Genomic DNA, 26,838 nt, shown 5'->3' on the forward strand with positions numbered 1-26,838 from the left:
ACGAAAAGTCAAAGGTCTTCAAAGTGAGTGGACTGACGATCTTCAACCAACATGAAAAAGACCAAAGGTGTGCTTTTAAAAGGCATTGTTGAGTGGATTGGCAAACACTTGATACACGACCCGTTGGTAAGGGTTAAGATTATATTGTCTCGCTAGAAAACAAGATTAGAAAGCAGCTTGTTTACTTACTATACAGGGATATGTGTATATCAGTCGAATATTACTTTGGCAACGATCCATGTTAACCATCATTATGGCATTTCCGTTTCATAAAGACTGTTAGTTAGACGGCCACAAGGGTGAGATGAAGAGGCAGTGTATAATTATCTTGATAAATGTAAACAAGTACACAAACAGTGACTCACCGCAAAATACAAAATGTTCTTGTGCCTGGGGGACTTCAATTGCGGAACCTTTAGCTCGACTCTTTTGAATTTCCAGCCAGTCGACAAGGACCATTCACATGTCTCAATACAATTGCATACTTACAAAACAATGGATAATGTAATTCAATATACCAAGCCTATTTGCCCTATTTAGTTGCAAACTTGCCGACTTGATAAACTCCCTTTCCTGCCAACTTTACAGCCCCCATGCCAAGCTTGCCGATACCTCCCAAAATCTGTTTGCGCTGTGTCAGTTACTTTCGAGATGTGGCAAGAATAGTACTGGAAAGGAGGGACTAACCTGTTCCTTTCTTTGTTGCGTTGCTACAGAATTGAATCCATCCGCAATCCTCTCACCTGCCGAGCTAATCCCTCTCCGAGCAGAGTCTAATCCTGATTGTGCACTGGCAGGAACATATCCTTGATAGCTTAAAGGAGCTCTGGGAGGTAGAGCTGGGGCAGGTGGGAGAGCTATGAAGGAATAATTCAGCGCTTATGGGGTATTTGTCACGATCAACGTACGTGGAGCGCTGACAGTACGCCGAGGAGGCGTAGAGGGAATAGGAGGCATCATGCCTCCTTGCGGCATCGGCGGTAAATTTCTGGCTGCGCTTCCACCTACCATTCCCCCGCTTTCATAATGGCTACCAGAATGATAACCTTGTCTCGATGACTGTGGAACATACTCAAAAGCCTGTTGATGATTGGGCGCTGCTTTTTGATTCTTCAAATTTGACAAGGAGCTATATTGAACAGGTTCAAATCTTGATGAAGATGAAGGAACTGGAGGAGAAGTAGGATGGGAAGAGTGGGACCCATAGGAAGGAGGGGGGTCGTTTGAGGCAGCAGCGTCGGAGTTGCGGTAAAAGGGGTTGGTCATACCTTGCCTTGAAGTATTAGAAGCAGTATGTGGCGCCATTATCTATCTGTGCCTTTACCTTGAAGAATGATAGAAAGTAAGAACAGAGAAATTATTTAAGATGGCAAAAAGCCAAAGGGCAGACAGTTAATGACGGCCAAGGCCGATATCTGCTACGTAATCAAACATGTTTACGTAATTCCAACCCAGCATCAGTCCCTACATTAAGATGCCACATGTCTATTTTTCCGCAATGTCCGTCACTTACAGTACTCAGCTTCTATCATTTTCATCTACATCATAACATTTCTTTAAACAACAAAGATGCCGCTCAAAGAAGTATCCCATCCATATCCCCTTATCGATAGCGACCCACACCTCAAGCGAGTCGTTAGGTATATGCGTCCCAGCGATTATGCTCTTTGGGCAGGAGCTACCGTTGCAGGGCCAGGATTGCTCTGGCTTCACGGTAAGTAGCAGTGGTTCAACAAAGCGAGGAGGCAACGGAGAGCGGCCAGAGATATAGGCCTGTGGCTCTAGGCGTTTAGTGAAAATCTAATAGTCACAACTTTAGAGCGTGTCGACCCCACCAAATCTCAACCAGCCTCCTTCCGAGGGGCTCTTCGATTGACTGGTATCCTCGGTTTTGTGGCTGGTTTCATGCTTGCTTATCAACGATCGTCTTGTATGTTCTTAACCTTCTGACTTTTGAGATGTTCTCAATTAGTTGACGGGATTCAATAGTTCGATTTTGGGGTTGGAGAGAAAATGCTGCTGAAGTTGCCGTGGACCACGCTGAACTGTCTCAACTCGCTAAAGAGGGCAAACCATTGTACGGAGAAAGCCAATTGAGTCCATATTTACAAGGTGTGGCTGCAAGAAATTCTACTTGGAGTCAGTTAAAAATGCAGACTTTCCCTTGGTAAGTCAGTTTTCCTTTGGTAATTGGCGAGGTTCGAGGGGCTGGAAGACTGGGAGCATGTACTGTGGATCTGTCAAGACTTGGAAAAGGTACACAAAGAACCTTGTGGTTGAACGAGACTGAAAATGGCGAATTGTGTATGATTCTAGAGGGTATGGCAGGCGACATCTGTGGTACTTGTCTGTTCCATCTTGTTGTCTTATTTAGATCTACATTTCGTTTACCCTCTTTTACTAACATGCCGCAGGTTCAACATCGCCAATCATAACAGTCATGGCGTCGACACCTCAAAATATGCATCTGAAGTTTCCAAGCAGTCCGCGTAAATGTCCTCCAGCCGTCATCCCTTTCCGTAACACCAGCTCTAGCTTTATCGCCTATCCATTCCGGCTCCAATTCAAATTGTTGAATCCTCGATATTTATTGTATGAGAAGAGCTAGATCATGCATAATTAAGAAAAATACCTTTTTTTCATTTACTGTGCGAAAACAATCTAGCCTGCGTGCAAGGTGATCTTGACTTTAATGCAGAATAATGACTTACATCAAAAGGAAAGCCAAAGAACTTGTGTTAAAATATTGAGTGCGAGAAAGAATTCATGCAAGTTAGTACTACAACGAACGTCATTTTCTAGGATGTATAAGATGTTTGGTTTCTTGAAATAATTTCCTACTTTCCTATCTTTGCTGTTGATTTGTCTCAATTAGAATGCAGGCATGTGCTCAGCTGCATTGAGATCTGCTATACCCTGTTCTGAGGCAGCGTTATCGCTCTCTGAGTAGTTCTCAGTCCAAGAGGGTTTCGTTTCCACCGCTAAACCATGTCAACTACAAAGCTATCACGCTGGAAAGAAGAAATACCTTCAGACCGACATGCGGGACACGAATTCCTGCCTGTTGTCAACCAATGATCCACGCAGTCTTTGTGAAATGCGTGTCGACAATTGAGAATCCGACAATCTTCGTCTGGTTTATAGTCCGAGAGACAGACCTGCTGTATTGTGAGCAAAAGCAGACGACACTGACATGTAAAAAAAAAAGTTCACATACCATACATCGTTCTACGCATGCATGCATAACCATACCGCTCTTACCTTCTTCCACTATGTCTGCGCCTTTGATGATTCTTAACCCACTCTTCTCCAGTTTTTCTTTGTTCACAGTGATTGCCCTCGCAGGTCCCAAGAGATCCGATACCATTTGCAATTCTTCATCCGTCATGGGCCCGCCATGGATGAGAGATGGCATACGTAAAATAGGATGAGACCGTGGGTAGTTACCACCAATGACATAGACCAGGTATGTGTTGAGGCTACCAGCAGGTGGAGGTGTAGGGGATCGACGAAGATGAGAGAGAATTCGGTCACGTAATGAGCGACGTTCAATTGGATGAGGGTTTGGGCGCTGTAAAACAGGAGATGAAGAAGCTTGACGCATCCGCCCGTTTTCATCCGTTTCATCACCTAAAATACCTTCACCACTCGCCATAGTATCAGACTCTGCAGGAACCTCACCATTGACGAACGGGAACTGAGGATGAGAAACCAAGTCATGAGTGGTCATACTAGGATCATGTCTGATACTGCGGACACCAATGAAGATACATGGAATAAGAGGTTCTTCATTTCCTTGATTGGCAGGCTGTGGATTGTTTTGAAAAGCTTCGTATTCTCCGAACCCTCCCGTAACTGTAGAAGCATTGATATTTATCGCATTCTCTTCAGTATCTTCACGTCTCTCGCTTGAATTATTGATTATGCCTCCCGTCACTGGAGAAATGGCAGGAAACATGTGTACTCTGAAGAAGTTCAGCCGTCTAGGAATACCATCATGGCCTCCTGACACAGAAGTAGCAGTATGCCTAGCGTTGGGAAGGTTTTGGGCAAGTTGAGCATGAAACGATGGGACACTGTCGCTATTTTCAGTGGCAGGAATGTCAATTGTCGTTGGTAGAGATTGACTCTCGTCAAGCATAGGTGAAGAGGCAGCACTATTCCCTGCACAACTCCTCATATTTGAAGGCCCAGGAGTAGAAGTGTCAGATTGTCCTTCTTGGGCAGTCGCAAAACTCTCTCTATCTTCATCGATATTAGGATGAGAAGGCCCAGCAAAGGATCGTACAGCTCCAACTAGATCACCCTGTAATTCTTCCAAAAAATGCTGAAACTCTGTAGAAATTACCTCTTCTTGAGCTTCGGCAGTCGCGTCTGACCTTTGTAAACGTGCTTGCGACTCGCGTAGAGGCTGCAAACCAGTCGATGAAGAAACAGCAGGATTTGAGCTTTGAACAAAGTCATCACTAGCTTCTGAAGTACGGTTTTCGCGCAAAACGTTTCTGAGATAACTTCCCAACGTTGCCTCAACACTCTGAGATTGCTGTCTAGGAGGCCTATGTGGCATCAATCTACCTAACAGGTTCTCTAGAGTGGAAGATGGAGTTCGAGGCTGTTGCATAGGGGCAAGTGAAGGACGATTGCCTCCAGGCGAAAGAAGAGTAGTAGCTGTTGCTGCTGCCGCCACGCTTCTTCTCGTCAGCATAAGACCAAAATCAAAGATATGCCTACGTTAGAAGGTTAGAAATCGTATCCGCTTGTCGCTCCAAGGGGACACCTCTGTGCTCTGTCTCTCTTCCGCTATTAATGCCCCGATCGTAAGTTCGACTTTCAGAAGCTCGTCTCAGTCTCCTTCGTGCTCTTCTCATCTCGGACTCAAGCCCAATAGATGTGTTTTCATTATCAGAATGACCTCGTGATGTGGTGGACTCGTTCTCAATGTCTGGCATAGTCTGAGTTTGTGCGAGGCCCTGGATAATGAGTACAGCTCCAGTCGGAACACGTCTTCGGCGTGCAGCTTCAAATCTATCCCTAGTATCGTTCAATTGTCTCTCTGTCTCAGTCAATTCCTGTCGCGCATCATTCAACCTTTGAGCAAGATCTTCCATAGTAGAATCCATATTGCCAGACCTGAGTAATACTTCGGGCTGTATTTCTGTTGAAGATACTACATTAGACTCAGATGAATGTAGAGGTGCGATAGAACCTTGAACAGCGGTATTTGTAGCTGCAGCAGAGCATGTTGAAGCGCTAGATCGATCCAATCGGGCAGAAAGAGCTGCAATACGGTCTGCAAGATTACGAGCTTGATTGGTTGCTCGTTGCAAACTGGCTCTTGCTTCAACGATATGAGGGTCTGCGCTTGTATCAAGGTCACTGCTCAATGCGGTGGAATGTAGCTCAGAACTGGGACCTGCTTCTGTATTGTGAGAAGATTGCCGCCAAAGATCTTCTACAGCGGATTCATTAGCAGAATTTTGAGATGGCCAATTGGATCCTAAAACATCACGAATAGTAGCTAAAGACTGTAAGCGTTCTTGCGCAAGAGGGTCTTCGCTGTTCATCGAAGTAGGTGATACAGGAGCACTGCGAGGAGTTGGAATGGGTACAGGTGTTGGAGATGTAGGCTGTGGATACGGTTCCGCATTTGTTTGGCTGGAAAGTTCGCCATGTTCGAGGGTGACAGAAGTCATAATTTGGTCACGGGCATGAACGGAGGAATCTCTCCTGACAAGGGGCTCGGTTCTCGGCTTCTTTCTGTCCATACTACCTAAGCGAATTTCACCAGGACAAGAGGGCTGTCTCGTTCTTTTTGCCCCACCAGAACTCGTTTGTTCCAAACTTAAACCCATCTCATCTGGTTCGATTCTGCTATCTTCAGAGCGATCGTGAAAATGTTGCGTAGACGGAGCGTTCTCACGATTCCGCCTGCCAAGCGTTGAAAGTCTGCGAATAGAACGGAGAGGATTAGAAGACTGGGGACGACGTTGAGATGAAGAAGCGGAACGAGACAGCTGTGATTGGGATGATCCCATGCTTAATGTCTCTTCTCCTTCGTCAGCCATCACCCAAAAGAATACAAATGATGATTGCTCAAACCTTTTGCAGATAACACTTATGCCTAGAGTCTCCAATGCCGTCCGAGTGTGTTTATACAACTGGCTTAGCGAATACCCTATATCCTGCGGGATCGATTATGGACAACCCTGCCTCAAACAGGGTGTATATTGGCAACACTGCCTGCTTTACCTGCTCCTTACGCCTATAAATGTTGATGCTGCTGTGCAGTAACCCTACAAAGTCTACTGCAATATTTGTAAGAAAAAAAAAGACAGGCGATGATGAAAGAATTGTAAGAATACAATTAATAATATCTTGACAGTGGCAACGGAAGCAAAGCGGTGAGAGCCGAATGGTAATGGAACTATTGTTTTAAAAACAATAACTCATTTCAACAATTTGTCTTTTACCATATTCATCATCACAAGTTGGGCCGCTGGTCATATCACAAGATGTAAAATACTTGGGCTTGAGATAATCACTGTATGCTGTGATAGCATCAACTCCAGGCAATGCAATAGCAGGAAATACTACTAAAGAGGTAAGAGGATAATCATGGATATAACGCCTTAGTTTCATGAAACTATTATATAACTCGGATGTAGTGCTTAAACCAAAAGCCTACAATAATCCACCTTAGCCTGCTTGATTGTTTATCAACTATATCCCAATATTATTCTTGAGGGTCTGGATATTGCTCCCTCCAGAGGCATGACACGCCGAACTTTTTATGCTCTGGTCGCTCAACGCAGCGAGCCACCTACTTTGGTCAGCTTGGCAGATCTGATTATCAAATCAGGTCAACTACTGTTTCGACAAGAATCAGACTCGCCGTTAGAACTCAAATAGGAAAACTTCTGTAGCGTGTATAGAGAAAACCGCCCATATCACAGCAATCAAGTCTGGTAAGTATTCCAAATAATTACTAAATAGGTTTGTAAACTCAAAGTTCCACAACATGCTCTACGATTAGTCACGAAGAACATCACGAGAACGGCCAAGGTCGCTCAAGACCCCTTGAATGCCCTAAGAAAGTAAATAAAGCCCTGTGTCCAATCCAGTCCATAACTCAGAGAACAACCTTACAACTTCTTGCCTCGTCCTAGCCAAGCAAGTCCATTCAATATCTTATCTCATCCTAAAGTCTTCCTAGTCCAATTCCCAGCCGTGTTTAGCACTGACACTCAGTGCCCGTTCAAGCCTACAAACGGCTCACCGTTCAACTATCAAACACATTAAGTTTCCCAAACACCGCTATTAGAAACGCTAGCAGTTCACGAGGAGCGAGATACAAATCAGCCTACCCGTACTACAAAACAAATGTATTGTTTGTCTATCAAAAAGTCTCTAAACTTCTACAAGACTCATCGATGTATTACTCTCAATCAAGGTGCAAAGATTGCGACCACAGATTGACAATGGCGAACATATTACTGGCACGATCAAGAGTTTGAGTATTAAGCATTGTTATGCCACAATGGTGCCATCTTCCATTATTCATTAGTATGCTAGCATATGCAACCGATGCCCATGGGCCTTATTCAACCCTACGAAATGATAGCCATCCTCGCCTAGAGCAGGGGCCAGATAGCACCTTGCAACTGGTGTCATCGTCAAGGTATTTCTTGGAAGGTTGCTTATTTAGATGCAGTTGATGGGCTTGGAATTCTTGTCGAATTTAAATAATTACCCAGAGCCAGCATACATGGAATTGTGGCTTTCCGTTTAGCACGACTTGTCCTCAATTTTACTTGTGAGAGCGACCACAAGACAAATCTCATCAATTGTGTAGTCGGCTTATTGGTTACTATGAGTTTTGTCTCGATCAAGTCAAACTTAAAATATAGCCAGTCTTCAAAGTATTCTAACTTCGTGGAGAAGTGATATTGTGATTGAGTCTATTACGTTTGCATAGATGGTAGAGCCAAAAGCAGCTATGATGCATTCGACTGCGTTCGACAGTATAAGAATCTTTTGTCTACCTACATCCTCTCTATAGGTGTTAAACTCAGAAGCTTCATTGCATTTGCCAATACTTCCCTGACAGTGATATAGAAGAACAGCCTCGCCTTTGCAACCTCTTCTTCTGCTCCTGCCACCTTCACGGTTTCCCAGGCGCCACCCACTAAGTGAGAAAGCTTGAAACACCATGTCACAAGCTGGCTAGGTTCGGACTGGAGGTAAGCATTGCGAACATGAGTAGGGTAGACTGCAAGATGCATAATAATGTCGTTGATCTTTGAGTCATTCAAAAGAGCAACGTCGATTTCATTAATAGACGAAGGAACGGGAACGTTAGGATTCTTTCGTTGGACGGAGCACAATCGAACATGAGAATACTGGATGAAAGGTCCAAAGTCACCTTCAAAAGAAGTACATCGTTTGATGTCAAAGTCGTAATCGTTGATTCTAATCATCTCATCAGCTTGTGATAATTTAGATGTTCCTGAAAGCTCACCTCCTGCCGGCCATGTCTTGAATCTTCACAGCAGTTGTTCCAATGATAGCACTTGTTCCTTCAGGGTCTTCAACTTGAGCGTACTTGGCCTCATTACTCTTCATTTGTTCGTGCATGGCCTCTGTAGCCTCCGCAATAATGTCTTCCAAAAATACAACGGTCCCCTTCCTGGTGGACATTCCTTTGACGAGACCGAAGCTGACATGTTCAAGCTTACCAGCGGAAGGCTCGCTCATAAGTTCCAAGGTTTTGAAAAGCTGATTGAAGTATAGTGTTTGGGCAGCCTGGACCACAAAAATGTGCTTGTCAAACTTGTACTTTTGGTATTTGTCAAAAACGCCACCTAAATCTCGTGTAAGGTATATGGAAGTGCCATCTATTTCCATTAGTTTACATGGTCCTCAGTCATCAAACGAAACAGCCCACCTCCTTTCCTAATGATGGCCCTGTCCATCTTGAACTTTGTCAGGTCTACCAGCAATGCCCCTCGATCATCACATGTCAATCCTTTTTCCTGAACAATTCTAATTGCTCGCTCCATAGATTCATTGGAAACTTGAGATTCTCCCCAGTACACATCAAAGTGAACATTGAGCTTTTCATATGTACTCTTGAGTTTTTCTATGGAGAGATCTCGGAAATGAGCCCATTGGGCAATGGCTTTTGGTACGCCATCCTCCATATCTTTGAAAACTTTCTTTGCCAACAAGTGAATGTTTTCCTCTTCAGCGATAGTCTCGCCTGCATCTATTTTCTTCTTTTGCTCGTCCCTAGCATTGTTTATCTTGACGTAGACTTGGAATAGGTGATGAATGGGATCCCTCAAAAGTTCCTCTTCGTTTCCATATCTGTCAAAACCGACAGAGAGAAGCCCGTACTGCGTTCCCCAGTCGCCGAGATAATTTAGCCTGGTTACTTTCCATCCATTAGCCTCGTAAAGGTTGCTGATGACAGCTCCAATGATGGTAGATCGCAAATGTCCAGCGTGGAATGGCTTAGCAATGTTAGGAGAGGAGAAATCAATAATAACATGCTTGCCTGCGCCCTCAATGGTAGTGCCATATGGCAAAGTAGCGTTGGAAGGTTCAGCAACAGAGGCGGCAGCAGTGAGGTTGATTTGACGAAGTAAATGGTAAGAGAGAGATTCTTTACTATAGAAAAAGTCGTCAATCTCATCCGCACTAGTCCATCACAATACGGCCGACATACTTGAGAGTGAACCAAAGAAACTTGTTATCAGGAGTCTTCACCCCAGACAAATAGGCATCTGGTTTAAACTATACATTGCGTCAATGATACAATATGTCAATAGAATACAAACACCAACGTTGTCAATGACTTTTTTAGCCCAAATTTCGAGATCAGCAGGCTTGCCCCTCTTGAACCTGACTATGGCAATAGACAAGTCTGTTTCTTTCTTGCCTACAATAACGTGAGTCCTTTATGAGAGCACAATCTATATACGTCAAACTTGCCCATCTCAACAGCAGGGTAAATCTTCTCAATATTTTCCTCCCAAGCATCAGCTACTCTTTTCGCAGCAGCGATTTTAAAGGCCTCCACTGGACTCCTGGTAGAGTCCACTCCCTTGATCTGTGGGATTTCGGGAAGGGCATACTTTTCTGGTATATCACTACCTTGAACAGATGCCATTTTGAGATACTCTCTCAACGATGTGAGCGGCTTTAAAGCTCGACTTGAAATATTTCGCAGTGGGTAGTGGGGCGAAGTGATCAAGTACACACGACTAGTACACCGAGAAGTAAGACGTATACAAGGCTGGACGTAGAGAAGAATGATGGGTTGGAATAGCTAAAGCTCGAAGTTACTGATTGAAAAGAGTTCTTTATAACTTTTCAATTCATTTCATTAAATACATGTCAAAATCTTAATCAAAGAGTCGAGTAAATAATACCGTGGGAAAGTTGGAAGATGGCCTTAATGAAATGAATAGAAGAGTATTTTATTATTATTATTTTCTTATAAAGAACCTATCATTCACGATTGAATTCAATATTGTTTCTTTCTATTACCAGGCAATGTTGTTGTTATGGAATCTCATGGACATTTGCCTGTATCGACATCACCACGATATCCATCTGATCACTGCTTTAAGGTGATGGACACAGCTATGACTTGTAATTGTCTGGCTGCCAGTCGTCCCATCTGACTGTTTGGTCCAACCAATTCTCTGAATCATCTTCAAGCTCTGTCACCTTTTTATTTGATTGCATCAGCTACAGCCTTTAACAAGGTTAAGGCCTGCCCATGACCTAAAACGTGTTTTCAGCTTATTTCATATTCACCGTATATGTTTATTGCACAATAACGGCGCCGTAACAAGTTTTCTTGGTTGAAACTTATAGGATTGACATCAGAGATACGTGCTAGTATCCACTATTATCATGTAGCCTTAGGGTTCGTGATCCTCATCGGCAGATGCATGTCAATGCTAAACCATTTTCTTCTGCAGATGAGTCATTTTTCTTTTGAACTTTAGACAACTGCCCTCACAACGTAACCTCGTTTGACGTTCCTATTGAAGCTGTAAGACTGCTCAGCATGTTTCAGCTCACCAGAGCAACTATAGATAAATCCATTACGTACATCTTGCATCTTCTTTTGATTTGATTTCTGTCATATTGCCTTGCGCAACGTCTTTCTTCTCTTCTCCAGTCCAAATGACTTTTCGTTCCACAAATATACTTTCCTGGCTCTCTTCTACCGTCATTCCGTCATTGGTCTCTCTAATTCGTTTGCGTGATTGCTTGATAGATAAAGTAGTTATTTTTGCTTCTTCCTCGGTTGTTGGTTCAGATGAACCATAAGAGGGCCGAGGGAGTTTGACAGTGGTTGTTTGGGTTTCCAAGGGATGTTTGGCTTCACTCCAGGGTCTATTTCGCTATTTGTTAACCTCGGTGAGAGCTAATCCCAGATCTAATACATACGGGGGGCTGAACTTCCATGTACGCGATAAAGGTGTCTTTTTGAAAACGTTTGCCACATGTGACCCCTCCTTCCCAGCTTCCATCCCCTTTGTCTTTGTAGATGAGACCACATCTCCCGCTCTACGTTCTACATCTGGCTCTAGCAGCCCGATGTTTTTCAATTCTCTCTCGACCCGCCAGCAAAGCTCTCTAGCCAGCCCTTCGGCGTCTTTCACCACATCATGGGGAATCCGATTGTAGACAAGATTCTTACGTTTGTCTTCCATTTCAGGATTCTGTAAAATATCTACTTGTGATATGAGAAAGTTTGAAAGCGAAGACAGCCCTTGCAAAATGCGATAGTGCGGGGGGTTAGAATAAGTTGTTGCTCGTGGCCGAAACAAGCGAAGTTGACGAAGTTCAGTGACATACCTCTCTGCTACGTACCAGCACAATCTGTAGAAATTTATAAGCGAGAGTCTATAAGAAAAAAAACATACCGGTCGAAGAAGGGAAAGCGGAACCGTTGTGGTACTTTAGTATCAATTTCAATCTGGCGCAGCCGTAATTCTAAAGAGAATGAGTCACACACGCAACATATGGTGAGTAACTGACGAGTTTCAATACTATAGGAATGAAGAAAATTGCCGCCAAACACAATTGTGTCCATCGGTGTGTAGACAGCATGTATATAGCCTGCAGGAATGATCCTTCAAACTAATGAGCTTTTCTTCATCACAGAGGACTAGCGTACATGGTATCACCAGCATGCAACTCAACTTTTCTCACTTCATCTACCAAATCGCCAAGCCAGGTGCTTTGCTGTTTTTCATACGAGCCTGACCCTACAAAAGGCATTATTCTCAGGTTATCTAAAGCAATTGGGAACACACACATTCAGCATAAGCCTTCAAGTTTGATTCTGTTGGGCGGATAAAAAAAAAGACTTTTGAGCCAGAATGGATGGTGTAATAGACAGAGCTTGCAGCAAAGTCTACGTGCCAATCCTACAAACGGAGGATATATTAGACAATAGATTTACCTCTTCAAAGAGGAGCTTACAGTCCATGCTCCCTTCATACCCATTAAGCAATACAACTGAACTTTTGGATACGGTGCTCGAGCCATTGATTTCTTTTCGTCATTACTATTGACTTCTTCAATATTTTTTTCAACTTTTACTTCGTTTTCCGAAACCAAAGTAGATGCAGACGTGTGAGACTGTGAGTAAGTTGGGCTGATAGCTGAAAGGGGAGCAGGTATTGAACCTGGCTGAACACTGTCTTGTCTCTCCTTATCGCCTTCTGCCCCTTTACTATGGCGCTTGCCTTTGTTTTTTGCATGCCCTCTAGCATCCTTCACTCCAGCTTCAAAGTTCCAGAAATTATCAACCCAATCAATTTCTCTAACGATCCGAGGGGGTCGTACCCGCTTTGCCAATTCCGTGTCACTTATTTCTAAGGAGATGATATTGTATACTTTTGGATTACGTTTCTGGGTCGTTGAATTAGAAGAAAGATAGTCTGCCCACTTTTGAAGTGACCATTGAGAAGACTGTTGGGATGCGACATCTGAGGTATATCAGACTACGGATCACAACCGTTTTGAAGGTCACATACCAATCACATCTACCATTCGTTGAGGATCAACTAGGTTTGCCACTTCTTGCACAGTCAAATCTTTGCCAGGTATATGACCGCCCAAACTTGAAAATCCTCCATCAGAAGGCCGAACTATAAGAGGCACTCTCTCTAACGGTCCCCAGAAGCAGGTCGGTGAAATATTCGGAGAAGGTGATGACGGCTGGTGAGGTAACGACTGAGACTCGAGCCATTGACGGGTCAAGAGTCTTCCTGGAATAGTTGGATAATTGCCTGGTAGCGTCGGAATTCAGCTTTGTCTTTTTCTAGATGCTATCAGCTACACACCGCTAAGTATGATGCGCCCATATTTCTCCGGATCACTTATCAGATCAAGCCAATTCTTTGTTGGCGTAGGAATCGAATCGTTAAGATTATGGTAATCTATCTGAGTCGTTTTTCTTTTGGGACGACTCTGGGCTTTGAGTTCACTGTTCTCATCTGCAGGTATCTTGGCAGCTCTCTCTTCTGTCCGTGATCTCCCGGCTTCGTTTGTCTCGCGTTCTACCTTCAATTCAGATGTAGTGACCTCATCGTTCGTACGCGCCTTTTTTGTGACAGGTTCAGCAGCCTTCGTGGGTGGCAGTAGAGCAGGCCGCTTCAATGGTCGCAGAGCGTTCTCTATATCTTTGAGCTCAATCGTGGCGCGTTTAAGTGTACCAACTAGAGGATGGCGAGGAGGGCGAGGATTCGAAGGAGACACCGATCTTGCTAGACATGGGGCACAATACCTGCAATAGGATAACTCAGAAAAGGACGGTTCAGCAAAGAGAATGTTCCTACCACTTGCCCACCCACTCCACCCAATTGACCCATGGTCCCTGTTGACCAAAATTCCTCTCTACCTCATCGATAATTTTCCTTGGTATTGTGGCTTGCCATTTTCCATTGGCAAGCATCAAACAAGCAGCATGATACCATTCGCCACATTTGTTGCAAGCAATCCATACAAGATCAACATCTTGATCTTTCTCGGTTGCATCGCTGGGAGGTAGAGGTGGCTGAGGAGGACCAGTCGTGATACATAATGGACATGGTTCTGCAGCCGATTTTGATGAAGTTGTATCATCATCTACCGAAGGCAGCGTATCAGCCTTTATATTTTGGTGGCTTTCTTCCATTTCTAGTTTATTGATAGATCATGTTGAGGAGAAAGAGGAAAGAAAAGAATATAATATCTGAGTCGTTTAAGTTTGACCCAAAGAACAACATCCTCCACTTTATATATCAATTACGTAAACAGATGCTGACTGATTCTATTTCTAAGATATTATCTTCAACTTTTCTTTAAAAATTTATTCTTCTCATCTTATTCAAACGTCAAAAGCGCGATTGCCTGACAGTTACATTGCTTTTATTTCCGAAACCCATTATTAAACTTCACCACCTCTTTGATAAATTTGTATGCAGCCAGAACCCACAACTTCGCCATACAATTTACAAGAATCACAAATACTAAACTTTGAATACCAATCCGAAGAAGAGCCAGAAGATGTCTTTAATCAGCTCTCCATTGCATCTCCGGCTCGCAAGCATGACTCAAAGCGGGTTGCTAGCAAGCTCTCAAAGGGGAAAGCAGTAACTACACCACGTCCAAGCTGGCGGAGTAAAGGCAAAGACCGAGACGGACAAAGTGGCAAGTGGTAAGTCAGGTCTTTATAAATCCTTGATAGTTTCATCGGTAGACCGATGTGTTATCGGCGTAGAACTGTCATTTCTCTCTTTTCAACATGACTGAATCAGTCATTTTGCTAGCATAGCAAAACTTTGCACTTATCTGTACTATTTCGCACGTGCAGCCACTGACTTGAAGACACCCAGTTACTTGTTGAATCTACCAGAAGATGTTATTCACATTATATTGGCGCGTCTGCCTCCAAAAACTCTTTTGGCAATATCAAAAACATGCAAATATCTGCACGGGCTCACTGAGGATGATGCCATATGGAAACATAGTTATATCAATCACTACTTTAGTGAGAGCGTATCTCGGAATTCTAGGCGTATAAAGGACGTCGACGTTTTGGCTCAAAGCTGTTGTAATATGGCCGAGAGAGGTTGGAAGAAAGAAGCTCTGGGAAGGGAGATCATTGCGCGGTGAGTCAGGTTTGCTACCGTAGCTTACAGGCAAGTGCTGAAGACACTCTAGCTTATGGACTACTTCCAAAGCCAACCTGGTTCTACACACTCCTCCCACTGGTCTCATACATTCAATTTCTCTTTGTTATCCGCCTTCTATTCCAATCATGCCCAAGAACCTCGTCATAGGCAAGAATCGCCATCTAATCCCAAGCCAGGCATCGCCAATATATGCTGAAAAACTTGGTCAATCCTGTTCCTTATCTCCGAGGGGCAAAACTACATATCGGCAAAAGTATGAAGCTACGATCGCTGCCAAGACTCGGCCTCCTCCTTATATGCTCAGCGCATCTTTGTTCATGGGAGGTGTAGTCAGAAGCGACCCTATCAGTGGCAAAGTCTCGAAAGGTTTTTGGGGTCCTGGAAGAGATGCCAATTTTCATTTACGTCCTTATATGGATCCGCTCGCAGAACCCTCAGCCATTCATCTGCCCACTCGCTCACAGGCCTTCATCCTCTGGGGCTTACGCACGGGAGGTGTAATTTACACAAGCGTCCAAACCAGACATCATGCCACCCATGGCGGCCGTGCTTCGAGCCTAAATATATATTGTGATTTGCGACAGGCACATGAAGCGCAAGTTAATGATATATGGATACCTCAAGGTCAAGACAGTCCTTCACTGAAATGGATTACTGCAGGAGAAGACGGACGAGTCAAGCTTTGGCAACTTCATCCTTGCACGTCAACCTCGAAATCAAACAAGAAGTCACATATCGTCGACGGCTCGATTGAATGTATCTTTACATCCACGGTTGTAGAATCATGCTTGTCTGACAGGTCTGAAGAGATGAAAAGACGTCAAAGTGTCCGACCGGATGGGATTATTTTAGCGAGGTATGATCATTTGAACGATGTTGTAGCTGGTGTCACCGAAGATGGCGATTTGAGAGTATGGTTTAGAGCATCGAGTGAGACAAACCTAGAGCTGCGTATTGACCTAGGGTCTGCAGAATCACATGGAGAAGTCAAATTTATGGAAATGGCCACACAACTGGCTTTGGATGAATCCACTGTGTCTATCGTCATTCATCGACATCATTCTCATCTCATCACAAGGCATGATATATCCATATCTGGAAAAGAGAACGTCGTGACCTTCCAAGCTCTTGTTGGTGCTTCGTTCAGCTGTATTCATACATCTCTTCAACCTTCTCTTCCCATTTCGAGCAGAAAAACTGGACAGTCGACTCCAATGCTTATTCGTATGACAGGTTCTAGCGAAACGACCAGATCTACTTTACCAAAAGTCCCAAATTTGAATCTATCTGACGATTCTCCGGACTTGAAACAGACCGATACAGAATTTGGAAAATTCATCATGGCAGGAGATGAAGCTGGCTATGTGCATATCTGGGCTTGGAATGAAGAAGAAAGCGAGAGAAAACCACTCAGGTCATGGCAGGCCTCGGAGGGCAAAATCACTGCTTTAGATGCATCTTGTGGTTTAGTGGCCATTGGAAGGTATGTTGAAGTCAGCAAATATACAATCGACAGTTGGTTTATATCAATTATAGTTATGATGGTTGGATCAAGGTTTATGACCCTGTTCCAAATTCTCCTTCTCTCCTGCGATCATTCCATGCCTTACATCTTTCAGCAGGCGAAGTGAATGTCGCTGCGAGTAGTCAGCCCGATGCCAGGCATTACACTGTCAATCAGATTGTTTTAGAAAATGATCTTGTGGTGGCGGCAATAGGAAGAAGGGTATTTGCTTGGCAAGCAAGTAACAGTAAGAGCAAAAACAAGCATAGTAGTAAATATTCCAATTCATGGAAGAAGGGTAACCAGAAAGGTGAAGGAAAGAACTCCCGAGGAATAGGTAAATACAACTCTTCGTATCTCGTCTTCTACGGGCTCGCTGACGAGGTATTTGTAGACATGAAGGATATTCATCTTGATGTTGAAGAAGACCTTAACGACCCTATTGATTGCTCTCACAGACTACAACTGTCCGCATCTCATGAATTTTCCGAAAGAGAAGCTCTACATAAAATAGGTCTTGAAGATGGCGAGGATGCTTTGCAATACGCTCTCTTGCTATCCATGGAGGAACAAAAACCATCAAATTCACAAGCTGGAGGATTGTTGCATCAGACAAAACATTCAAATCATGTTCACGACAAGGCTGATAGAGGAATGGACGAAGAGACTCAAGAAGCCATTAGACAAGTTGAAGCCTTTAAGAAAGCAGAGGTAGAAGAAGAGACGAAAAGAATGCTGGACATGATTGAGCAGGTGGAAAAAGAAGCGTCAAGCCAATAAAGGTCAATGATTCAACATGTCAGGCGGATAGGTGCATGCACATCTTGCTCCTTTCGCGCAGCGTATCTTGGGCGTGCATGCCAAGTGGTACTCTCCTCGCTGTCATAATATGACCTAGGTCTCTAACTTACATTATTGACTTGTAACTTATGTGGAGGGTGTTACATAAACTTGTTTCTTTAACTTGGCCCCGAGTGCCTTTCAACTGCATTTACGAGATTCATTTCTTGAACAAATAAACAACTTTACAAAAGGCTGAAGTTGATTTTTGGTGTAAGCACGGATATATAACCTGAGAAATCCCCATCCTAGAGGTTAATCTATACACATTATCTCTCAGTTCAGATTTGTCGACAAATAAAGATGTTTCTCACTAGCGCTTCTGGATTACCGGTTCTCTCCTTTCTCTAATTCTCTTGAAAGCAGGACATGAGCTCACCGCTATCGCTCGTTTTGATGCGTCTGTAAGTTTGATGAATTTGTTAAAGCAGAACTGGGAGCTAATAGAACTATCTAGGTAAAGAAGTTCAAAGACCAAAGGGATCACTGTAATTCACCCAACACTTGAAGGTACTGGATTCTTACTAAGTTTACTTCGGAGGCAAATTCAACCCATTCACTTGACTTATATCCCATGACATGAATGACTATGGTGGAAAGCTCGCACAAAGTGTGTTTCTAGTATTTGCCGGCGAACCAAACTGACCCCAAGTAAAGCCAATCTTGCTACCATTCGTGTCTTGGCCGCTGGTCTTGCAGGATTCAGCAAACCACTTATTATTACCTCTTGTGTCAATGTCGTTGGCACTGCCTACCTCACAGAGAATGGCGCCGACGAGATCACTTCTGTCCGGGGTGAAACAGAGAATGTCCTATCTGAATTCACTCTCTAAGGGGCTCGTACTACTATTCTTCGTCTTTCGTTTTCTGTCCATGGCGACCATGACGAAGCTTTTGTTCCTCACATTATTCATCTATTAAGAAAGAGGAGCATCGTTGCAAATATTGATGACAGTCTGAACCATTGGCCTATTGTGATCAAGGGTGTTGTTCAATTATATAAACTAGCAGTTAAAAGCAAGACGCTCAAAGGCGGAGAAATTTTACATGCTATATAGAATGAAGGGGATTCTGTGAGGGTACTTGCTGAGGTTATTGCCAATAGTCTGAACATTGAGACCAAGAGTATTACCAAGGAGAAATCCTTGGAGGATTACGCCTGACTGTCTTACTTTATCGGATGTGACTGTGTATCCATAGCGGAACTGACTGGCGAGAGGTTAGGCTGGCCACCGAAGTAGAAGGGCTTGTTGGAGGACTTAAGCAGTGAGACGTGTTTTGCAGAGGAAGCCGGCTGCAGATTTTAGCCGTATGCTGAGCGAATTGATAGTACATGTGAGGCGAAGTACGGATTATGAGCAATGCAAAAGAAATTTCCTTGTAGCTATCATCGGCTCAATCTTTTACAAAGAACCTGAAGTTACCAAACGTTGATCTGGGAAAGAACATTGTACTGTAAGTCTCAATAATATCTGTACTGTTGTATTAGAATGAAGTTTCAGTGAACAATTTCAACGGAGCAACCAAGCTGCAGAGGTTACCTATCTATGCTAATTGGCATCAATTCTGACAATGTACATGATAGACTGCTTACGGCCTCTGTCCGATCAAGACTAGTCATGGAATAAGATTAGGAAACAAATATAAAGGGCATGCACAACGCATCTATAATTGGCGACGACATGGCATCTGATTTGTTCTTCAGATACCAGTGTATGGTGAAGATTTCAATTTTTAAGAAGCAACAAGCATCAACTGCTGGAACTTCACGCCAATAATGCCCCTCTATGCAGTTATTCAATTCAAGCATGCCAGAACAATGGTCGCATGTGGGTTTATCAATGAGTTGATTATTGGAATGTCCAAATCATGGATTTGATAAAAATCTTTCTAGCATTATACTTGCGTGTTCTGTCTTATTGACACAGGATAGAAACAACCAAGCGTGATCACTTTTATTGCAATAGTGAGTTTGGCATCGTAGGCCTACTTTTGTTCAGATTTTTTTCATTGCCTAGTTCCAAACTCACTTCGCCTGCGCTGTTTGCACATACAGAATTCCAGTTCACAAACTCTGACCAGCCAATTTGGATAGTCATTTGGAACAAAGATAGGCTGATGTTTTATGACCGCAAGCGCCATGTGTGATGGGTGTTGCTAGCAACACGATTTCTTTTTGGTATTAATTTATCCTATAAATACAGTCTTAATATGGCAGTCCACCATACAAATTTGAACCAGGTAATTGTCGTCTTATACATCTATTGATTAGTATGTGGTAAAATACTATTAGTCGACTTCCGATACTACAGCAGTTACAACAGTGATGCTGAAACGTCGTTATCATCTAATCGTATAAGAAAGTTAAGACATACTCATCAAATTTACCTCCCTTCCACCCCCAATTAGGTACCTTTCTCGTTGCCTCATCTTCAAAAGGCGTTTTCCAGCCATTGGCGCCTTTTTCCTCTCCCGTTTTGGTCATGGCAGTTCTACCATAGCCAACGAGCATATCAGCAAATAGTCTCGCTCGTTCGGAATTTCGCTCCGCAGGGGATAGTCCTCTGTTGGTGGGGTCATCCAGAATGCGGTTCAGAAGGCTAGAGAGCTGTGGGATATGGGATGATGGGACATTATCCGAAAAGCCGTCAGTCTATGGTGTCATCAAATTAGTATTGAACTACATGAAGTAGAAAAAAAAACCATACGAAAAGCGCAATAACATCACCAGCTTTAAGCTCAAACGACTTGACGTTGGCCTCTTCTGGAGCATCTGTAACAATCCCTTGATGTTTCATCTCGGGAGGAATCTTGGAAAGCTGTTTCTACGTCGGCAGCTATCAGTATATCGTCTTTGCATACACTGAAAGGGCGAGCTACAGGACAATTGAAAAAGTGAGTTTGAGGTTGAGAAATCTCCAATATTTCCTCGCTTCGTAAGATGAAATAACCAGAGTCGCCAAGACTATATCTCACCTTGAGCACAACACTAGAAACATCAAGCGCTCACACACTTTGAAAAGACTCCCAAGCCATCTTCATCTAATCTTGCGCTTACCAACGTTGCTCCGCCGGCGTTAACAGACACGTCTTTTATCACATTATCGTATGCCTGTTTCAATATTGATCTCGGATCCAGCGACCCTGTCTCAGAGTTGGACAAGTCTTGAGCTGCCTTGGCATAGTAATAGCATAACAATTGTGGGAAAAGTGATGCGTCCACTTTGTCTGACCATCCACCAACACCATCCGAGACTGACAGATGTAACTAATCGTCAAGCATTAGAGCCCAAATCAAAGCGAACAAAACAAGCACTCAACACACATCCCCTCGAGCATTTGTGATACTGAAAAAGTCCTCGCCGGCACCATATCTTTTCCTTGTTTCTGTTACCTCTACTAAACTTGCCCTCATATCCCCTCGCCCGGCATTCAAGTCCAACATCTGCTTCACCCATTTCCCTACATCATTATTTCGCCTTTCGAGCCCATATGGCTTGACCTTTTGCTTGGGATCGATAAAAGGTGGAGAGTATTTTGCGGCATAAGACAAACCGATTGAGTAAGCGTAGACTGGAGAGTTAGGGTAGAGAGGATGTGTCGAGGCTGATTGAAGAGAGCGCTTAAGCGTCAAAACATGCTTATGAGCATTATAGTGTAATTTAAAAGGTATTAAAAGTGTCATAATGAACGTTTTTTTATTATTAAAAAAAGACAAAAAGTTAAAGAAAATGGTAAGAAATATAAAATGCCAAATTCAAAATTCAGTCGTGCCTTTTTTGGGAAAACTCAAAGAATAATAAAAATAAATATTCATCTTTTTGCCAACTGAGAAATTTCGTTGTATGATAGCTTTATATTAAAATTGTGGCATGGAATGAGATAGTCTATACCTCTTCTTGTTCTCTAAGCACAATCCTATTCTCAATAGCAGTTAAAACAAACTCTCTCCCAAGGCTGCCCTGGCCAATGAACATCCAGCAGCAACAGTCATCTCAACAGAGCTAGAGTCAAGAAGAGAGGGATTGACTTCCATAATATCCAGAGCGACAAGACACCCAGTCTCAGCTACAGCTTCAGTGATATAGTGACCTGAAAAGTGGGTCAGGTTGTAGATGACTGTTCACGGCAGAATACTTACCTTCTCGGAAAGTCAAACCGCCTCGGACAGGGGTACCGGTGCCTATAGACTGCTTTAGAATGGTCCCTGGTAAAGGTTGTCAAACGTACTGGGTGCAACAGTAGGATCAAGAGCGTCAACATCAAAGCTTAAATGAAGAGGTCGATTGCCATCGGGGTTCAGATGCTGGAGGGCAAGCTCCACAACTTTGCCAATACCGTATTTGTCGACATGGTACATGGTGAAAGCCTTAATGCCGTGTTTTCTTAGAATCTCCTTTTCGCCCTCTTCGACGGCTCGGAGACCGATATAGACACTTGACCCAGGGTAAGCTATGATTCGATGATTCGATGTAGCACAAAAACGTACATATCTTGGGGATTGAGGCAAGGTTTGAGCCATTTGTTGAAAGGCTCGACATCACAACCTTCAAGTCCCATGAGAAAAGAAACGGGGCACCCGTGGAGGTTGCCAGATTCGGTGGTCAGAGGAGTATTGATATCAGAATGAGCATCAACCTGTTGCTAGTCAACAACAGAGGTATACCACGTGGAACTGCCTTACCCAGATGACGCCAGCATTAGGATACTTGCGTTTCGTACCCGCGATGGTACCCATTGCCAAACTGTGATCACCACCCAATGTTACCGGCAACCAACCCTTTGCAGCAACATTGCCGACCTCTTTGGCTACCAGCTCATTTACCGCACTAACCAGCCTTGGCTTCTTCATTATCCCAATATCGGGGTCTGGCAACCTTTGTACCATCTTCTCGCCGCGAGCGTTGGCGGAAAAAACCTGACCCTCGGCAGCAGGAAAAGAGAAAGGAACTGGGTTGTAAGGGATTTCAAGGAATGATTGATGAGGCTCATAATTGACATGCCAGCCAAGATTGGCGATCTGGTCGATGAGGCCAGCAGAGATCAGTTTGTTAGGAGCGAGGTCAACGCCAGCTCGACCTTGCCCTCCGCTTTGCAAGTAGTCAGCTTCAAGGCTGTATCAGCAGTCGGTCTGTCTCACCTAAATGGGCATCCGACAACCTTGATCATATCAGCATAGCCCACCAATACCATTCTCAACTCACAGAAGCAGTAGCGGGCTCTGATAAGAATTTATAATTGTAGTTGGGAGTTTTGAGACCTTTTCCAGGTTGAGCTGATGTATGAAGGTTTCTGGGTGTTTGTAATCGGGCACTTGTCCGTCGTAAATGGCAAAAAGTTTGCCGAGAGACTTGAATAGGATACGCGAGAGATTGTTGAAAAGTAGAGGAGACTCGAAGAAACATGGTAGAGATTCACACTTAAAGTCCCGTTGTATTGATTGGTTCTAGTTTTATGGACTAGATATAGATAGAATAATAATTTTTCGTTTCAATCAAGTTTTCAAGAAAAGAAAAATAGAAAAAAGAACCATGTAAGGGTAAAGAAGAAAAGGTTGCATGTGATGGACAAGCGAAAAGTCCAGCGCTTATACGCTTGTTTGGTTCCGTTAACGGTGTACGCTTTGGCACGGCCAATCAATGTTAGCCATTTGAAAGGATAGTGTCCATGACCAAGAGAGAAGGATAGTTGTACGTCGTGGATCAATATTCATCGCTGTCAAGCTTTGCTCAACAAATCAAGTGATAAAAGTACGACTATAAAAACGTTATGATAATGATAATTAGAAAAGAATATCCTTGGGGCTGATGTTTGTCTGATGGGACAGAGTCATGATCGTTCGTGACTGTTCATGATGGCCGAAGCGTCTATGTTTCCTTGTCAAACAAGGCAGCTTTTGATCCTCACTGGAAAATATCGATTTTGAGGATGAATGGGACGTCTAGCCGGGTCCCCAAGCATTAGGATCTGTTCCAACGCACAGCTACCGAAGCAAAGATTGATTAATGATGTGTACGTTCTAGACATATTGTTGCTTACATCAGACCAAGCATCAGGTAAATTAATTTCTTTGATGGCCTCTGGTTGTACAACAACTGCCGCAAGCTAAATTTACATCAACTTTGAAGCTCATCAAATGGAAGAAGGAACTCACTTTCCCCATAGCCAAGTGCCAGCCGATATGGCAGTGGATAGCGTGAACTCCTGGGTTATCTGTCATAATTCTCAACAACGCCCAGCTATTGGCTGGAATCCAAAGGGTATCCTTCCTGACTGGATTGGTCAAATTGAGACAGACATTTGACAAATTTGCCTCGGTCAAAGCACCAGTCCCCCTGCCGATTAGCTGAAAGTTGTTGCCGTGTAGATGGTAGGGATGGTCAATGGCAGCGTCGAGATTATTTACAATAATATTACCAGCACCCTTGCGATCAAAAACTGCATTGGCGATGAGAGCGGAATTCAAGGTACCGCCTTCCATAATGGTCAGCAATAGAGGTTGGTTAATCTGGTTTTGATAGGAAATGTTGTTAAATGCCTTGAATGACACAAGTTAGTTTCATAGTGCGTGCTCCTAATAACTTACGAAGAGCCTCATAGAATCCCCATCGTGATTCAAAAAAGTCCCTATTTTACTATTCAAAACATGCGTTTGAAGAGCAACAGCTTCGGCAGCCATCACGTTCCTGGGAATGAGCTCGTATATCTCATCCAGAGCGACGCAATTCCCGTCATCGTCTGTCAAGTCGTTCCTACATTCAACTATTGAGTCATGACAGATACAAGTGCTAATACAAAGCTTACCAAGAGCTAGTAGTGGGGTAGACTGTGGCAACCTCCTCGTTGCCCGTATATCGAAGGATAGCCTGCCCAGCATCATGAAAGCCCCGCAAGATGCATTTGGAAGCAACTCTCGATCTAATCCAAAAGGCAGCACCTGCTTGCCCTTGAGTGGTTTTGATAATGGCAGAAATACGCTCTCCAGGCGCCAGGGGAATTTCATGAACAGTAGGGCCATAGACCAGTTCGCCATCAGTCTCCACAACTTCTAAGGGATGCTCATCCAGAGAGACGCGGAACATGGCATGAGCGGCCGCGTTAATGAAGCGAAGGCGGACCCTTGAGTTTACTGGAACTTGAATCTCAGCAGGAGCAGGTGTTGTGCAGTCAGAGCAGCTGTATGAGCCCTGTCACATACGTTAGCAAAGTCATCACATAGGAAGATATCTACATACATAAGCGTTGATGAGAACTGAATCTCCTTGGAGAGCATTTGTGCCTCTATAGCCTTGAGGGCTCAGGATAGCTTTGACGATCACGTCTGATGTGTCATGCCTGTCAAAGATAAAACTCGTAAGCCCAACCGACGGGAGAATTTAACATCTTGGCTTACATCCAGTCCATTAGCCAGACTATCCGATCCTCGTCGTAATCTTGTCCCCGCTTTAAAGTATCTTTTGTTGAGTGGATGATTAACCTAATATGCTCAATCAGATCAGATCTTCAAAGATAATTCACTAACTACTCACGGACCAGAAAGGCCGTCGGCCATCGTGTTGGCAAAATGTGAGTGCCACCAATATGTCCCGTATTGTCCATTGGGTTTGAGCTCGTAAGTGAACGAACCGCCAGGGGGGATAGGGCACTTTTTTCAAAGTGGTCAATGGTCAATCGTTCAAATTTGAAAAGCTCACTTGAGTCACGCCAGGTACTCCGTCCATATAGTTCGTGTTCTTCTGAAACAGACCGTGCCAATCTACAAGTATCGTTACTTTTTTGCCTTCAACGTCATGATTGCAAGACGTACGTATTGCCTGGCCATAATCAAGCTGATTGTTGACATGCACAATAATAGTATCCATAGCGTTTGCCTCGATGAGGGGACCGGGAAATTGACCATTCACAGTAATAACTTCCCTGGAATAACCGTCTGGGCTTCCTTGACCTCGACTAAAGGGTACCGCTTAGTCATATAATTAGAAAAAGGTTCACTCACCTAATTGTCCAATTGTATTCTCTAATGGTTGGTGTATCACTGATCTGCCAATCGCACGAGAGGACGAAATCGGTGCACTTTGTAATAGTCGGAGGCAGATTCTGGATGAGATCTTTGCTTGCATAACTAAGACTTTGTGAGTATCACCAGGATCATTAATATTGTGAATGTTCAAACAACCAACTTTTCAGTGCTTTGCCCATTCATACAAGTCAAACCAGAGAGAAACACGACAAAAGTCACGATGCAGTTTTTCATGTTTGACAAGGAATTGGACACTTTATCAGTTAAAAGTATGTCAGTACCGAGTAGCGTTCAATAGAGTAGTATGACGATGTATGATCAATGACTGTAGATAACGGGCTCAGAAGCTGTGTTCCGATAACATAACAATGACGAGAGCTGCAGCCTTATATCATCGTGAAGAAAGGCTCTCAAACTCTTTCGCGGCTGCTCGTTTCAAAGTATCCTTTCTTGAAATTGAGTCCAACAAGTGATCAGGCTCACGAAGCATTCGAGTTTGAATCACCGACACCTTCATAAAGGAGGTTTATAGTGGAAATTCCAGCATAGAAGATCATTCTTAGACCTACCGATAGAAGTACTTTTGATGCTAAATGCCCAGCTTGAGTCTTGTACGCGTTGGCTAAACCGTTTGCCAGTATACTGTGCCGTATATCACCTGTGCAAGAGATATAACTGTGCTTCGGCAGCGACTTGCCAGCATCAACCAGATTCTACTCTCTAGTCAGCAGACATCCCTGCCACAGCATCGCGTGCAGATCCGCAGGCTAGACTGCCACCCACAAGCTGTGAATATACCCCAATATGCGCAACCATGCGTCCAAGCGATAGATAGCTTGATCAACAGCCAATTCTCTCAAATCACTGCACTCTGTCGCCTATACGTTTCTCTCAAGACAGCGAGCAGGGCAATGCCACCAATGGCAAAAACTATCCAGCCTGGATCGTTGTACAGTGAAAGCGCTCGCCGCGTTACTTCAACCTCTTGTGCGATGACGAAGAAGAGACAAATAGTTCCTGTTCTCGTTGGCTTATATATACTTTGCGCGTAGCGCTAGGGCCTCCCACGACCCGCTGACAGAAACGACACCATGCTTCTATGAAAGGATCTGTCTCTGATGGCACTAGCTGGTTTTGACCCTTGCTTATGTGGGCTTACCGAGACGCTGCATCAAAGTGCTCAGAGTCCAGATTGCCTCCAGATTTATTATTGTTATTGAGTAAGAGACGTTGTAAATGCATGGAAGAGGGTCGTCGGCGACCTCCGC

The 26,838-nt window shown here is 43.8% G+C and overlaps 10 protein-coding genes across 10 annotated transcripts; 3 read left to right on the top strand and 7 right to left on the bottom strand.

The window, feature by feature from the left end:
* Positions 1 to 532: 532 nt before the first annotated feature.
* Positions 533 to 1,305, bottom strand: L203_101310 (uncharacterized protein; the record flags this gene model as incomplete). Its single annotated transcript, XM_066210752.1, has 3 exons — positions 533 to 622; positions 688 to 857; positions 909 to 1,305. The coding sequence occupies 3 exons, from the start codon at positions 1,303 to 1,305 to the stop codon at positions 533 to 535; spliced, it is 657 nt and encodes a 218-aa protein (XP_066066849.1).
* Positions 1,306 to 1,569: 264 nt separating this feature from the next.
* L203_101311 (uncharacterized protein) lies at positions 1,570 to 2,493 on the top strand (the record flags this gene model as incomplete). The annotated part of the gene is made up of 4 exons (XM_066210753.1): positions 1,570 to 1,714; positions 1,820 to 1,930; positions 1,990 to 2,167; positions 2,415 to 2,493. The coding sequence occupies 4 exons, from the start codon at positions 1,570 to 1,572 to the stop codon at positions 2,491 to 2,493; spliced, it is 513 nt and encodes a 170-aa protein (XP_066066850.1).
* A 378-nt stretch (positions 2,494 to 2,871) lies between these two features.
* L203_101312 (uncharacterized protein) lies at positions 2,872 to 6,035 on the bottom strand (the record flags this gene model as incomplete). The annotated part of the gene is made up of 4 exons (XM_066210754.1): positions 2,872 to 2,981; positions 3,029 to 3,158; positions 3,218 to 4,688; positions 4,732 to 6,035. The coding sequence occupies 4 exons, from the start codon at positions 6,033 to 6,035 to the stop codon at positions 2,872 to 2,874; spliced, it is 3,015 nt and encodes a 1,004-aa protein (XP_066066851.1).
* A 2,007-nt stretch (positions 6,036 to 8,042) lies between these two features.
* On the bottom strand, positions 8,043 to 10,171 carry L203_101313 (arginine-tRNA ligase; the record flags this gene model as incomplete). The annotated part of the gene is made up of 6 exons (XM_066210755.1): positions 8,043 to 8,469; positions 8,519 to 8,894; positions 8,945 to 9,669; positions 9,728 to 9,795; positions 9,846 to 9,940; positions 9,994 to 10,171. 6 exons carry the CDS (start codon positions 10,169 to 10,171, stop codon positions 8,043 to 8,045), a joined length of 1,869 nt encoding a protein of 622 aa, XP_066066852.1.
* An 883-nt stretch (positions 10,172 to 11,054) lies between these two features.
* Positions 11,055 to 14,206, bottom strand: L203_101314 (uncharacterized protein; the record flags this gene model as incomplete). The annotated part of the gene is made up of 11 exons (XM_066210756.1): positions 11,055 to 11,071; positions 11,126 to 11,412; positions 11,467 to 11,901; positions 11,946 to 12,015; positions 12,061 to 12,155; positions 12,200 to 12,290; positions 12,341 to 12,452; positions 12,508 to 13,016; positions 13,065 to 13,319; positions 13,374 to 13,816; positions 13,869 to 14,206. 11 exons carry the CDS (start codon positions 14,204 to 14,206, stop codon positions 11,055 to 11,057), a joined length of 2,652 nt encoding a protein of 883 aa, XP_066066853.1.
* Positions 14,207 to 14,489: 283 nt separating this feature from the next.
* L203_101315 (uncharacterized protein) lies at positions 14,490 to 17,490 on the top strand (the record flags this gene model as incomplete). Its single annotated transcript, XM_066210757.1, has 5 exons — positions 14,490 to 14,728; positions 14,907 to 15,182; positions 15,235 to 16,689; positions 16,743 to 17,047; positions 17,105 to 17,490. The coding sequence occupies 5 exons, from the start codon at positions 14,490 to 14,492 to the stop codon at positions 17,488 to 17,490; spliced, it is 2,661 nt and encodes an 886-aa protein (XP_066066854.1).
* Positions 17,491 to 18,129: 639 nt separating this feature from the next.
* Positions 18,130 to 18,383, top strand: L203_101316 (uncharacterized protein; the record flags this gene model as incomplete). The annotated part of the gene is made up of 2 exons (XM_066210758.1): positions 18,130 to 18,160; positions 18,208 to 18,383. 2 exons carry the CDS (start codon positions 18,130 to 18,132, stop codon positions 18,381 to 18,383), a joined length of 207 nt encoding a protein of 68 aa, XP_066066855.1.
* Positions 18,384 to 19,839: 1,456 nt separating this feature from the next.
* L203_101317 (uncharacterized protein) lies at positions 19,840 to 21,235 on the bottom strand (the record flags this gene model as incomplete). The annotated part of the gene is made up of 6 exons (XM_066210759.1): positions 19,840 to 19,879; positions 19,926 to 20,203; positions 20,259 to 20,375; positions 20,431 to 20,515; positions 20,565 to 20,818; positions 20,876 to 21,235. The coding sequence occupies 6 exons, from the start codon at positions 21,233 to 21,235 to the stop codon at positions 19,840 to 19,842; spliced, it is 1,134 nt and encodes a 377-aa protein (XP_066066856.1).
* Positions 21,236 to 21,484: 249 nt separating this feature from the next.
* Positions 21,485 to 22,955, bottom strand: L203_101318 (arginase; the record flags this gene model as incomplete). Its single annotated transcript, XM_066210760.1, has 7 exons — positions 21,485 to 21,642; positions 21,692 to 21,733; positions 21,781 to 21,986; positions 22,040 to 22,188; positions 22,235 to 22,640; positions 22,691 to 22,710; positions 22,755 to 22,955. The coding sequence occupies 7 exons, from the start codon at positions 22,953 to 22,955 to the stop codon at positions 21,485 to 21,487; spliced, it is 1,182 nt and encodes a 393-aa protein (XP_066066857.1).
* Positions 22,956 to 23,491: 536 nt separating this feature from the next.
* Positions 23,492 to 26,386, bottom strand: L203_101319 (uncharacterized protein; the record flags this gene model as incomplete). Its single annotated transcript, XM_066210761.1, has 15 exons — positions 23,492 to 23,533; positions 23,590 to 23,655; positions 23,705 to 24,088; positions 24,137 to 24,302; positions 24,355 to 24,737; positions 24,786 to 24,885; positions 24,944 to 25,027; positions 25,080 to 25,195; positions 25,245 to 25,306; positions 25,358 to 25,500; positions 25,547 to 25,672; positions 25,731 to 25,824; positions 26,140 to 26,212; positions 26,278 to 26,283; positions 26,354 to 26,386. The coding sequence occupies 15 exons, from the start codon at positions 26,384 to 26,386 to the stop codon at positions 23,492 to 23,494; spliced, it is 1,878 nt and encodes a 625-aa protein (XP_066066858.1).
* Positions 26,387 to 26,838: the final 452 nt, after the last annotated feature.

The sequence above is a fragment of the Cryptococcus depauperatus genome, chromosome 2 (assembly GCF_001720195.1).
Source record: "Cryptococcus depauperatus CBS 7841 chromosome 2, complete sequence".
Classification (NCBI taxonomy): Eukaryota; Fungi; Basidiomycota; class Tremellomycetes; order Tremellales; family Cryptococcaceae; genus Cryptococcus; species Cryptococcus depauperatus.